This window comes from Hordeum vulgare, chromosome 7H (assembly GCF_904849725.1).
Source record: "Hordeum vulgare subsp. vulgare chromosome 7H, MorexV3_pseudomolecules_assembly, whole genome shotgun sequence".
Classification (NCBI taxonomy): Eukaryota; Viridiplantae; Streptophyta; class Magnoliopsida; order Poales; family Poaceae; genus Hordeum; species Hordeum vulgare.
In genome coordinates, this window is record NC_058524.1 from 451859778 (window position 1) to 451872151 (window position 12374).

Here is a 12374-nt window from a genome sequence, read left to right on the forward strand (position 1 = left end):
TAAACAAAATCTGAAACTCTTTAGTCCCGGTCCGTGTAACGAACCGGGACTAAAGGGCCTGCCCCTGAGGACGCTACGAGGCGTCCACGTGAAGCACCTTTAGTCCCGGCTTGGAACAGGACCGGTACTAAAGGTTAGGCCTTTAGTCCCGCCCCTTTACTCCCGGTTGGTGAACCGGAAATAAAGCCTTTACGGACCGGAGCTAAAGGCCCCGTCCCCACTAGTGGGGACGACACGCCCGTTCATGATGCCAATCTGCACATCATGGATGTAGATGCGCGGGTATTTTACCGGTGATGAAGAGTCACAGACGACAGAAGAGTAGTCCTTAATTAGGACGAGGTGAATGAGCACCCCGGCCGTCGGGCCTTGGCGTCCTTCCTCTGTGGGCACACCTTCTGGCAGCTGATGGCGGTTGCGTCCGTCTCTAGCACGGTCGACAATGGTGAGGTTGGACGTCTTGGGGATGGTGTCGGGGTTCCAAGTCCAAACCCAAACGAAGAAGAGTTTTTACGACGAGGAAAACTGCAACCATGTCTGAGTTGCAAAACCAGGTTGCTTCTCGAACAATTCGATCAAGATAGATGCGACGGGTTGTTATCATTTTCCTATCTTTGTTTCGCTTTCATCCTTGAAGAAGTGACGAAGAGCGATGAAATCAGTAGAGACCCATGAACAATGCACAAGTGTCCAGATGCCCGATGAGACGGTCAAAACTGTTCACACCCACGCCGCACACACGAGTCACGAGTGGGCTGGAGCGACGATGGCCCACTCGGACACATCGAGACCTACGGACCTTCTATAAAAGGCTCCCCCCGTCCCTCCCCCCACCTAGTCGCCTGCTTGGCATCCAACTTCTAATCGCCTCACCACACAGAAAAGGCAAAAGGAAACAAAAACCTCATAGAATTTCCGGGGAGTTACTCTAGAGATTTCCGGCGGAACCTCGCGCCAGGATGGCACCCACGGCGACGGAGCCGGAGCAGAGCCAGCAGCACACGAAGAAGGCGGTGGGCCTGGCGGCGCTCGACGCCTCCGGCCGCCTCTCCCCGCTCGCCATCACCCGAAGGTAACGCCACCCGCTCTCCATCGCCCCGACCCGCCCCGCACCGCACGTAGGATGGGTCGATGTCCAGCACGCGCATCTGGCCGGGCGTCACGCGGCTAGCTCCATGTCCGCGCGAGGCGATGAGGCCGCGCCCGCCGTCCCGCGAACATGCGTGGCCGGGCGTGCGGACGGCGTACGTTGATCCGGACACGGCAGGTCGTGGCGGCGCCTTGCGCCGTCCGATCCGGTTTGCGTTCGCTTGTTTTTCCCCATGCCACACCCTCTGTTGTAGAGAGTACGTACGTGAGATGCATGGTTCCATGGAATAATTTATTCTCCTTAATAAACTGTCGTGTAGCTGACGACGATTAAGGTTCATTGGATCTTGATCTCGCCAACGGAGATTTCGTCTTAGACCGGCCTTCCAATATCCGGAAGGTCACCCCCCCCCCCCCCCCCCCCTGTGATTTTAGCGAAATTGTGCATGTCAGTTCGTTTCCGATGCAAATTCTCGAAATAGTCTCTATGGCATGTCAGTTTGTTTCCGTAGGTTTATAATGGTGGCTATCGGGTTGCTTTCTGTGATTATTATTTTTGTGAATTTTATCCTTTGCAAAGGGGGGCCTGAATTATCAGTGGCACACTCCGAGCAAAGCATATCCATGGAAATAAAGTCTATGAATTATTATGTGTCCAGTACATGGAATTGTCGTGTGTCCAGTACAACCATGGGATTGCCGGCAGTGGTTTTCCTTCTGGAATCTTGATGATGCGACGCCACTGTTGGTTGTAAAAGGCACATACATGTGTCAATCTCGGTTACTTGTCACTGTTACCGAGTACATGAGTGTGTGTGTGTGTGTGTGTGTGTGTGTGTGTCACTTTCCTTCTGTATGTGCGGTATGAATCGAGTCGCTCATGTGGGCAAGCCTCAACGGCACACCTGACACCTGTTTCAGTGACTGCATTTAATCATGCTTCGACTGGCCGGCAAGGAGGTTGTGGTGATTTTGATTGTTTTTGTTATTACAGTAGCTTATTTGGATTGAAGGTTGGACATGCTAGATAATGATCTATGAAATTTAACCAGTGCATCTATCACGAATAGAGAATACCTGCAAGTTTATCAAGGTTGGACTATTTAGGTTGATTCGATGCAAAGGGTACCGCCACAAGTTTGTCATAAGAAATAATTTGGATTTGAAAAATCTTTGTACTACTTACATATCTCCGTATAAACTAATGGTGCCAACATGTGTGGGCAAACCATGCCCATTATTGAGTAGTGGTTTGCAGTTGGGAACGAAAGGCTCGTGTTATTCGTTGATGGCGCTAGCAGTTTTATGTCGTTATCATAGCCGCACCAGTATGGTACGAGCTGTACAAGGTAATTGATGGATGGTTTTAGGATCTGCAGTCCTAGAATTTGCTTTGTGAATTATTTTCTGGGACCTTTATTTTCCTGAAGAGTTACTGACTGAATCATGTGATTTGCTCTAACGAGTAAAATCATTTGACTCAATGGTAAAATTCAGCAGTTGGCTCAGAAAAATAATAATATCGTTTGCGTGCATGACTGACAGTGACAGTCTAGACCAATTGCTCGAGTGACTACTAATTGGTTTGATAGACAAACCCATGATGTACTAGTACGAGATTACTACCTGATTTACACACTCACATGTAACAGCGTTTCTTTTCATGACGCTTCATGTTTCTTCGTATAATTCCTTCTTCAGAAGCACCGGAGACGACGATGTCATGATAAAGATTCTGTACTGCGGGATCTGCCACTCTGACCTGCACAGCATCAAGAACGACTGGAAGAACGCTAAGTACCCCATGATCCCTGGGCACGAGATCGCCGGCGAGGTCACCGAGGTCGGCAAGAACGTGACCAAGTTCAAGGCCGGCGACCGTGTCGGTGTCGGGTGCATGGTGAACTCGTGCCAGTCCTGCGAGAGCTGCGACAAGGGCTTCGAGAACCACTGCCCGGGCATAATCTTCACCTACAACTCGGTCGACCGTGACGGCACTGTCACCCACGGCGGCTACTCCAGCATGGTGGTGGTGCACGAGCGTTTCGTGGTCCGGTTCCCGGACGCCATGCCGCTGGACAAGGGCGCGCCCCTGCTGTGCGCCGGCATCACCGTGTACAGCCCCATGAAGTACCACGGGCTGAACGTTCCCGGGTTGCACCTTGGCGTGCTGGGACTGGGCGGACTGGGCCACGTCGCCGTCAAGTTCGGCAAAGCCTTTGGGATGAAGGTGACGGTGATCAGCTCGTCGCCAGGGAAGAAGCAGGAGGCCCTCGAGAGGCTTGGCGCTGACGCGTTCGTCGTCAGCAAGGACGCCGACGAGATGAAGGTATGCCCATGTGTCCGATCCTCAAATCAAACGGACTATAGCTATAGACGGTTGTTTCTCCCGTGGAGAAGAAAACAGGAGTCCATGTCTGCTTATATTACTGCTTAATTTTGTGTTGTGTTTGCAGGCTGCGGTGAGCACCATGGATGGCATCATAAACACGGTGTCTGCAAACATCCCCATGGCCCCTCTCCTCGGGCTACTCAAGCCCAACGGCAAGATGATCATGGTCGGCCTCCCAGAGCAGCCTATCGAGGTCCCTCCCTTTGCTCTGGTTGCCAGTAAGTTCTCGGATCTCACAAGCCTAGACATATTCCTCTCCGATCTCGCAATAAACAGGCATTTTGTGCATAACTGATGCATATATTTTCTGAATGCACAGGGAACAAGACCCTGGCCGGGAGCTGCATCGGCGGCATGAGGGACACCCAGGAGATGCTGGACCTCGCGGCGAAGCACGGCGTGACGGCAGACATCGAGGTGATAAGCGCGGAGTACGTGAACACAGCGATGGAGCGCCTTGCCAAGGCTGACGTCAGGTATCGATTCGTCATCGACATCGCCAACACCCTCGACAAGGCCGCCGCTGCAGCCACAACCGAGTGACCGCCGACGTAACTCTAAGCGCTGCTCGCGGTCTACGTTGGTCTCTGGTTCTCTGCTGTTATCACATACTTTATCAGTAGTACTAGTAACATTGAACAGTCGAAAATTATTGTCAGTGATGTACTCCCTCCGTTCCTAAATATAAGTCTTTTAAGAGATTTCACTAAGAGACTACATACAAAACAAAATGAGTGAATCTATACTTTAAAGTATGTCTAAATACATCAGTATGTAGTCCTATAATGAAACCTCTAAAAAAAGACTTATATTTAGGAACGGAGGGAGTACGATGCATGCATGGTGCGATGTTGTTCGTGGGAAAACTGCGTTGATGATGGACGGACAAGTTGGCTTCTTGCCGGTAATAATGGACTGCCTGCTTAGCTTCTTCCTGCTATTCAGTTATTGCGTGCACCGAGGAGGCTATCTGTACTGTACTACTCCCTCGTAGCAACAATAACTGTTCCACATCCATCCATTCCACTTGAAAATATAGGACATTTTGTTTCGTTAACAGAAGAGTTCTACCAGAGTCCACATCATCTAGACAGTAACTGTCCCACCTAAGGCCCTGATAACCATAACTCGCAGCCACTAAAAACAAAGATGAGCTATCAAACAGACAATCTATGGAGTAACAAGTGATGAAGGATGCGTGGCCATAACTGTAAGAAAAACCTAACAAGTGCGTCCCGAGCACATTGCAACTGATTTACCCTCCTGACTGGCGATCAGCACGACGCGACGGCGATTCAGTGAGATCACTAAAGAAGGAAAAAAAAAACCAGAACCCGGAGAAAGAAGACGCGGCTTGCAACGACCACGTGATGAACGCCTGGGCGACGGAGAGCTCGAACTGGGTGCAGGGCAGCCGCCGGTGCTCTGCACAGAAGTTCACATCCTTTACGAAGAAGATGGAAGTTCACATCCTTTACGAAGAAGATGGTCACGCTGGCCGCGGCGCAGGATACGGAGAACATGAGAACCGCCAGGACTTGCAACGCATTCACAGTTGATGTGATCGCTCGGACAGATGTTTCCTAGCCCAAGATTCCTTCCACGAACTGCTCGAGTAACAAAAAAGAACTGGCTGCGAGGCGGCGTGCCGGCGAGTTGGTTTGGGATGTCGGGTTTTAATGAGGCCGCGGGGTGCAGTGAAAAGTATGGACGACGACCGGTCTACGGCTTCCCTATTTAAAAAGGACCGCGTCCGTTTTCTGGGCGGATGACACGCGGACCCGGTCGCTTGTGCGCATTGATGTGGACGGGTGGAAGGTAGGTTGCCGCCTGTCACGCGGCCCTGACGCGGATGAGCGCGCGTCCGTTTGCTGTCCGCCGCGACCCAAATCCCTCGAAATGGATAGCTCCGGACACAAAACGAACAAGATGGGTCCGGCCGTCTCGCGCTGGGCCAATCGGTTTGTTCCTTTTACCCCAAACGGATGAGGCCGGACAAGATGGGGTCGCGTGGTGGATTTGGCCTAAAACAAAGATGGACTTTACTAGGGAGCGGCGCCTCATTTTAGTTCTCTCGTGGGGCGGCTAGCTTCCATCCATTCCTTGCATGCATGCAACATTAGACAAGTATGGTATTATTAAATATTATTGAGAAATTATAAAAAGAAGCGTCACACTAAAGCTCTTCCATGCAGCAGCTCGCACAGCCCCATGTGCATGCAAAAATCTTTCGCCTCATGCTTACATCATCGCATTAAATGTTTTTTTTTTGAATTTTAAAAATGATTTATCCCACAGATTAATAATTTAATTCCAGATTCGCTTCACCGTTAGGTTGACCTTCAAAATAAGATCTCATGTTGACATGTTTCGTTGATTTTTTTAAGTTGTTTCTAGTTGCCACATTTATGTCATCATAGTTGTCATCTTACGATGTAGTTGTCATAAAAATTAGACATAGTTATCAGGACAATACTTTTATACATTTTACACACTGCAATGTTATGTGAAGCTAAATGTGGGTGTTAAAACACTAGCAATAAGCACGTAAATGCATGAATCAGCGCAATTACAATGCATCAAGTTTTTTAGTGAGGTATATCGACATTCATAAACCTGATAACCAAGTTGATTTAATGTGAGAACTATGTAACACATAATGTGATAAGTAAGTGGTAATAATCTGGAAAGTATCGACGAAAACAAAAATTATCGAAACATGTCGACATGAGATCTAGTTTTGAAGATCTCGTCGCGAAAAAGTCCGTGATGAAAGCGTATCGTTAATTGAGATAACGGTTTGGAAGATAAATAATTTTTAAATGTAAAATCAAAAGAGGATTTAGTCCTCTCGTGCGGCGGCGGCCCATTTTAGTCCTCTCGTGCAGCGGCTAGCTTTCATCCATTTCTTGCATGCATGCAACATTAGACAAGTATGATATTATTAAATATTCTTTTAATTTTACATTTAAAAAAGATTTATCTCCCAAACCGTTATCTCAATTAATGATCCGCTTTCACCACTGACTTTTTCGCGACGAGATCTTCAAAACTAGATCCCACGTCGACATGTTTCGATAACTTTTGTTTTCGTCGGTACTTTTCAGATTATTACCACTTACTTGTCACATTATTTGTTACATAGTTTTCACATTAAATCAACTTGGTTATCAGGTTTATAAATGTCGATATACCCCACTACAAAACTTGATTCATTGTACTTGTGCTGATTCATGCATTTACTTGCTTCTTGTTAGTGTTTTAACACCCTTTTTTAGCTTCACATAACATTGCAATGCGTAAAATGTATAAAAGTATTGTCCTGATAGCTATGTTTAATTTTTGTGACCACTATACACCGTAAGATGACAATTATGATGACATAAATATGGCAACTAGAAATAACGAGAAAAAATAAACGAAACATGTCAACATAGAATCTTATTTTGAAGGCCTCGTCGAGACGAATCTAACGGTGAAAGCGAATCTGAAATTAAATTATTAATTTGTGGGATAAATCATTTTAAAATTTTTAAAAAAACATTTAATGCGATGATGTAAACATGAGATGAAAGATTTTTGCATGCATATGGGGCTGTGGAGCAGCTGCATAAAAGAGCCTTAGTGCGGGGCTTCTTTTTATAATTTCTCAACAAAGATCTAGAAAAAGGAAATCAGAAGCCAGAACCCGGAGAAAGAAAATGCGGCTTGCAACGACCACGTGATGAACGCCAGGGCGACGGAGAGCTGGAACTGGGTGCAGGGCAGCCGCCAGTACTCCTCTCAGAAGTTCACATCCATCCCGCGGCGCAGGATCCCGAGAACATGAGAACTGCCAGGACCTGCAACGCATTCACAGTTTTTTTTTAGTAAGACAGTAGGAGATCTGCTGTGATTCTATTAAGAAGGAGAACCGGCCGACGGCCAAGTACAGATATACAAACCAAAAACCAAAACCGAGAAAATTAAAGAAACATCTCCTGACGGCTTTGTCGGCCAAGCAGAATCTGAAGAACTAGTGCCTCAGCCCGGGTCAAAGACAATCGGGCAGCCCGTCAATTTCCAAGTAGCGGCTTCGTCTCTGATACGCGATATCAATATTGAGACCGGTAGTTCTTTCTGCTGGAAAATCCTACGGTTACGCTCTAGCCACAACTCCCAGCATATCAAAATTGCAAGTGCCTTTGCCCCCTTCTTCCTTCGCTCTTCCATTACATGATCAGTTAGAGATGTAAACCACTCTCTAAGTGTTGTCTCTGCCCTCCATGATTGAGGATTTAGCGACGTCAAGTTAGCAACGACCGCTAGCCCATCCCATACCTTTCGCGACCATGGGCATTCATATAGTAGGTGGCTTGTTGTCTCTAGAGATAGGATACACAGGGGGCAGAAATAGTTGTTGTCCCAACCTCGCGAAAGCAGTACGTCTGCAGTGAGGATCTTGCATTGGAGTGCCATCCACAGAAATATTTTGTCACTTGGTAGGTGCCCATGATCTCCAGACCGCAGTGTACATGTCGGAGCTGACCAGACCTTCGAATTGGAAGTTATAGGCGGAGCGGGCAGAGTATGTACCATCATTAGTCAACTTCCATGTAATGGAGTCTCTTTCCGCCGTTGTCAGATGTGTGTGGCTCAGCATGTCGGAGAGGTGAATAAGTTCGTCAGTCATATCATCTCGCGAGTTGCGCTGAAGGTCCTGTATCCAATTGTCTCGCGACAGCGCATCATGTATTGTTCTTCCCTTCCTGGATGATCCCTGAAATAGGGTGGGCGCAATATCCCTTGGTGCCATGCCGTGCAGCCAGGCATCTTTCCAAAAAAGCGCAGTTTTTTCATCACCTATACAAATTCTGGTAGCACCAGCGAATATCGCAAAATCCGTATCATCACATGGTCCTCCCGCCCCAATAATAGGCAGATTGGCGTCCGTCCAACGCAGCCAGATCCATCTTAGTCTTAGGGCCCTAGCGAACTTTTCCATGTCATGTAGGCCAAGCCCCCCAAGCCGCATTGGGCGGCATACTATGGTCCATCTGACTCTACACTTTCCTCCATTGCACTTATCTTCTGCACACCAGAACCAGACCCTAGTGCGCTGGTCTATCCATTTGAGCAGCCATTTTGGAGGTTTATGGGATGAGAGCATGTACACAAGCAACGATTGAAGCACCGCCCTTGCAAGGATTAGCATGTCTCCCTTTGACATGAGCTTGCCTTTCCATCCTGCCATTTTGTTGTCGACCTTGGACATGATATTGAGATAGTTAATTTTCTATAACTTTTTGATAGAGAGCATCATTCCAAGGTAGGTCGAGGGGAATGTGCCCACTGGTACTCCCAGCGGCAGTGACACATTTTGTAGATCGATTCCATCGCATCGGATTGGCAGTGCAACACTCTTTGCAAAATTTGTGCGAAGACCGGTTACCTCTTGAAATAGTTGTAAGATTATCCCAACCATTTTCATATCTTCTTGAACTAGGTTCACAAAAAGTGCCAGGTCGTCGGCATATAGTGATGTTCTCATTGTGGCTGCCCGTCCTCTTATCGGCGATAGAAGCCCATTCTCGGTTGCTAAGTCGAAGATTCTGTGCAGGGGTTCCATTGCCAAAATGAATAGGAACGGCGAGATAGGGTCACCTTGTCGAACGCCACATCGGTGCCGAATTCTTGCAGTCGGAACTCCATTTACCAGCACCATTGATGAGGAGGACGATAAAATCATTGCAATCCAGGCGCACCATCGTCTTCCAAAACCCATAGCCTGCATGCAGTTGAGGATGTATGGCCAGGAGATAGTATCGAATGCTTTCGCCAGGTCAAGCTTCAACAACACGGACGGTAGCGCTGTCCGATGGTAGTGCTTGGCCAGGCTTTGGATATAAAGGAAGTTCTCCTGGATGCTGCGCCCTGCCATGAATGCGCTCTGGCATTTCAAAATCAGGGATGGTAACCGTGGCGCAAGCCTTTTTGACAGTACTTTCATTATCAGTTTCATTAGGCTGTGGATGAGACTGATAGGCCTGTAATCTCTTATCGCCACAGGGTCTTTCTTTTTTGGGATCATAATTATCAAAGCATCGTTGATCTTGTGAATGGATCGGGCATTCAGGCTGAACAACCTGTGGAATACATTTAGTAGATCCTCCTTAATGATATCCCAGCAATGTCTATAGAACGCCCCTGGGAATCCGTCTGGGCCTGGAGCTTTGTCCGTTGGCATGTCCCAGACCGCCTCTTTGATTTCTTGAATGGAAAAGGTTTGTTCGAGGTCTTGCAGGTTTTGTGGTGCAATTCGTAGGAAGTCCCAGTGGAATATTTTTGATGTGTTTGAGGGCGTTCCCAGGACCTTTTGGAAATGATCGCCAACCGCATTCACGATGCCTGTTTGATCACTTAAAAGCGTTCCATCGCTGCCTAACAACGAATGTATAGTGCTTTTCCTTGCGCGCGAGCTGGCTTTGATGAATAGCATTTTGGAGCTGGATATATTGTCTTTTAGCCGGGATATTTTCACACGTTGACGTTGCTTTATTCTCAATAATACTGCCAGGCCTAAACATCTCCTTTTCAATGTTATCCTGGTTGCATACTCGTGTGGTGCTAGAGCGCGCACATCTTGAGCACAGTCCAACCTAAGAATGATTTCTTGTGCAGCAAGAAACTGTAGTTGTAGGTTACCAACTTTGGCTTTGCTCCATAGCGACAACGCCTTAGCGACTGCCCTTAGCTTGCTGTTAAAAGAGGAGATTGGGTCCGCAATTCCATGGATACTGTTCCAGGCGGTCGCTACTACTTCCTGAAATCCCTGGACAAATTGCCAGTAATGCTCGAATTGGAACCGTCTCTTTTTCCTAAGCATCCCGTCATTGACAAGTAGTAGTGGGCAGTGGTCGTACATAGACAAAGATTGCGGCAGCAGCTTGGTGTTTCTGAAAATCAGCTCCCAATCTACCGTGCAAAAAGCACGGTCAAGCCTCACCAGCGTCGGAGGTGACTGCTCGTTCGACCACGTGAATTTTCTTCCGATCAGTCTAATCTCTTTCAGGCTGGAGGCATTTAGCGCTTGTCGGAAACATAGCATCCACCTCCTGTCGAGGTTCATGTTGTTTTTGTCAGCAGCAGACGTTATTAGGTTGAAGTCACCGAGCACTAGCCAAGGGGCATTGACCGATTGCGCAACTTCTTGTAGCTCAAGCAGAAATTGTGTTCTTCGAGCGTCGTCATGCGGCCCGTAGACGTTGGTAATAGTCCATGGACAGCCGTTGGTTGGCGTCATCATTGCAGAGATGGAGAAGTTGCGAATAACAACCTGTGATACAGCATAAAGCGATGTATCCCATAGCAGAACAAGACCACCTCTTGTTCCATTTGCGGGAAGAGAAACCGCCCCCTGTAGTCTCGGGCCTCCGATTTCAAGCTTATCATCATTCGAAAGGAGGCTAAGCTTGGATTCTTGCAGGCATAGAATGGAGCATTTGCATTGTTGCACCAGCGATCTAACCACAAGTCTTCTTGCGCGATCATTTAATCCGCGCACATTCCAGCACAGTACCGCTAGTTTATCATCCATAAAAAACTATGAGCAGCAAACAGCCTGGAGAGGGACATCAGCATTGAGATAAAACCGAGAAGATAAAAAACAACCATACTCAGGCGCCGCCAGCGCGTGAGTACTGGTGTTCACATAATTAGGTTCGAAACAGACACACAGAAGTAGTTTATCAGGCGCCACCGGCGCATGATTACAATAGATAGGCGCAACCTGCGCGACTCTATGACAGACAGCAAATAAGGACACAAGCTCAGACGCCACCGGCGTGTGATGGGAGGCATAGTAGGACTTGACATCGGCAGCTGCGCACCAGTCGGCAGGTACAGATTCCTGGAGCAGTTTGGTTGCATAAAACATCAGGAAGTTTGGGCAACCGATGATCTTGTGTTGAATCATCTCGTTTTCGCGTTCAGCTCGTCGAGGATGAGCTGCAGATCTTCGTCCGGCAGGTTGACAGCCGGAGGGCCCGAAATCCCAGCTACCTCGGCCAGTTTGGACAACAGTGACTCAGGCACCGGGTTCTTGAAGAAACTGAGATATGTCTTGAGGGTATCCTCGTTGAATTCGTTGATGTCGTTGATAAGGCCAAGGCATACACAGAATCTAGCTTGGGATTTCCTAGACGCCATGTACGAAGTGCTGGCGGCATGCGATTTGGCGGACTTTGTCATCTTGGTCATGGATGCAAACAGTTTCTTCTTGATCTGTCCGGGCGCTGGTTCCGTCCTTACAGGTACCCCCAGAAGGGAGGGCGATAGCAGATCAGCAACACAGCCGATGAACCAGCGCTGCTTGTCGGAGGGTAGCGCTGCCACACGCAAGACGATCGCGTTGACAAGCTCTCTGCCCGAGGCTACAGAGCCTGCAGGGTCAAGCTGCACACCAGGGCCGAAACAAATCTCAGTACTGTTGCCCGGGGGTTTACCATGCATCGCCGAGAAGTCGATCGCCGGCGTCCTTGCTACAAATGCCTCCCAGCTGGAGGCATGGTTTCCAGTGTTGTCAGCTCTGTTGGGTGGGGTTGGCCTAGACATTGTTGGCATAGCCACGACAGCAGCACCAAGATTGCCCCAGGCAATAGTCTCCATGCAGCTCCGGTCGCTGATCCATTGGCTGGCAGGCTGTCCATGGTGTGAGGCCATGGTAGGACAGATCGTCCCTGGAGATGGAGCAGTGCGGATCGGACAGGAATGCTGCAGTGGCATGTTTGAAGATTGGGAGATTCTGAGCTCTCCAAAAGAGTTAAGCATATGACCATGCATGCCCTCATCTCCCGCGGCCGGGACGCCCATCAGGCATAGCTGCTGCAGCTGGGTGCGAGAGGCAACAGCCAAC

At 48.4% G+C, this 12374-nt stretch overlaps 1 protein-coding gene across 1 annotated transcript; it reads left to right on the plus strand.

Annotated features, from left to right (window-relative positions):
* Window positions 1-821: 821 nt before the first annotated feature.
* On the plus strand, window positions 822-4191 carry LOC123411966 (probable cinnamyl alcohol dehydrogenase 5). Its single transcript, XM_045104925.1, has 4 exons — window positions 822-1072; window positions 2791-3418; window positions 3546-3699; window positions 3801-4191. The coding sequence occupies exons 1-4, from the start codon at window positions 960-962 to the stop codon at window positions 4022-4024; spliced, it is 1119 nt and encodes a 372-aa protein (XP_044960860.1). The 5' UTR covers window positions 822-959; the 3' UTR covers window positions 4025-4191.
* The last annotated feature ends 8183 nt before the right edge of the window (window positions 4192-12374 follow it).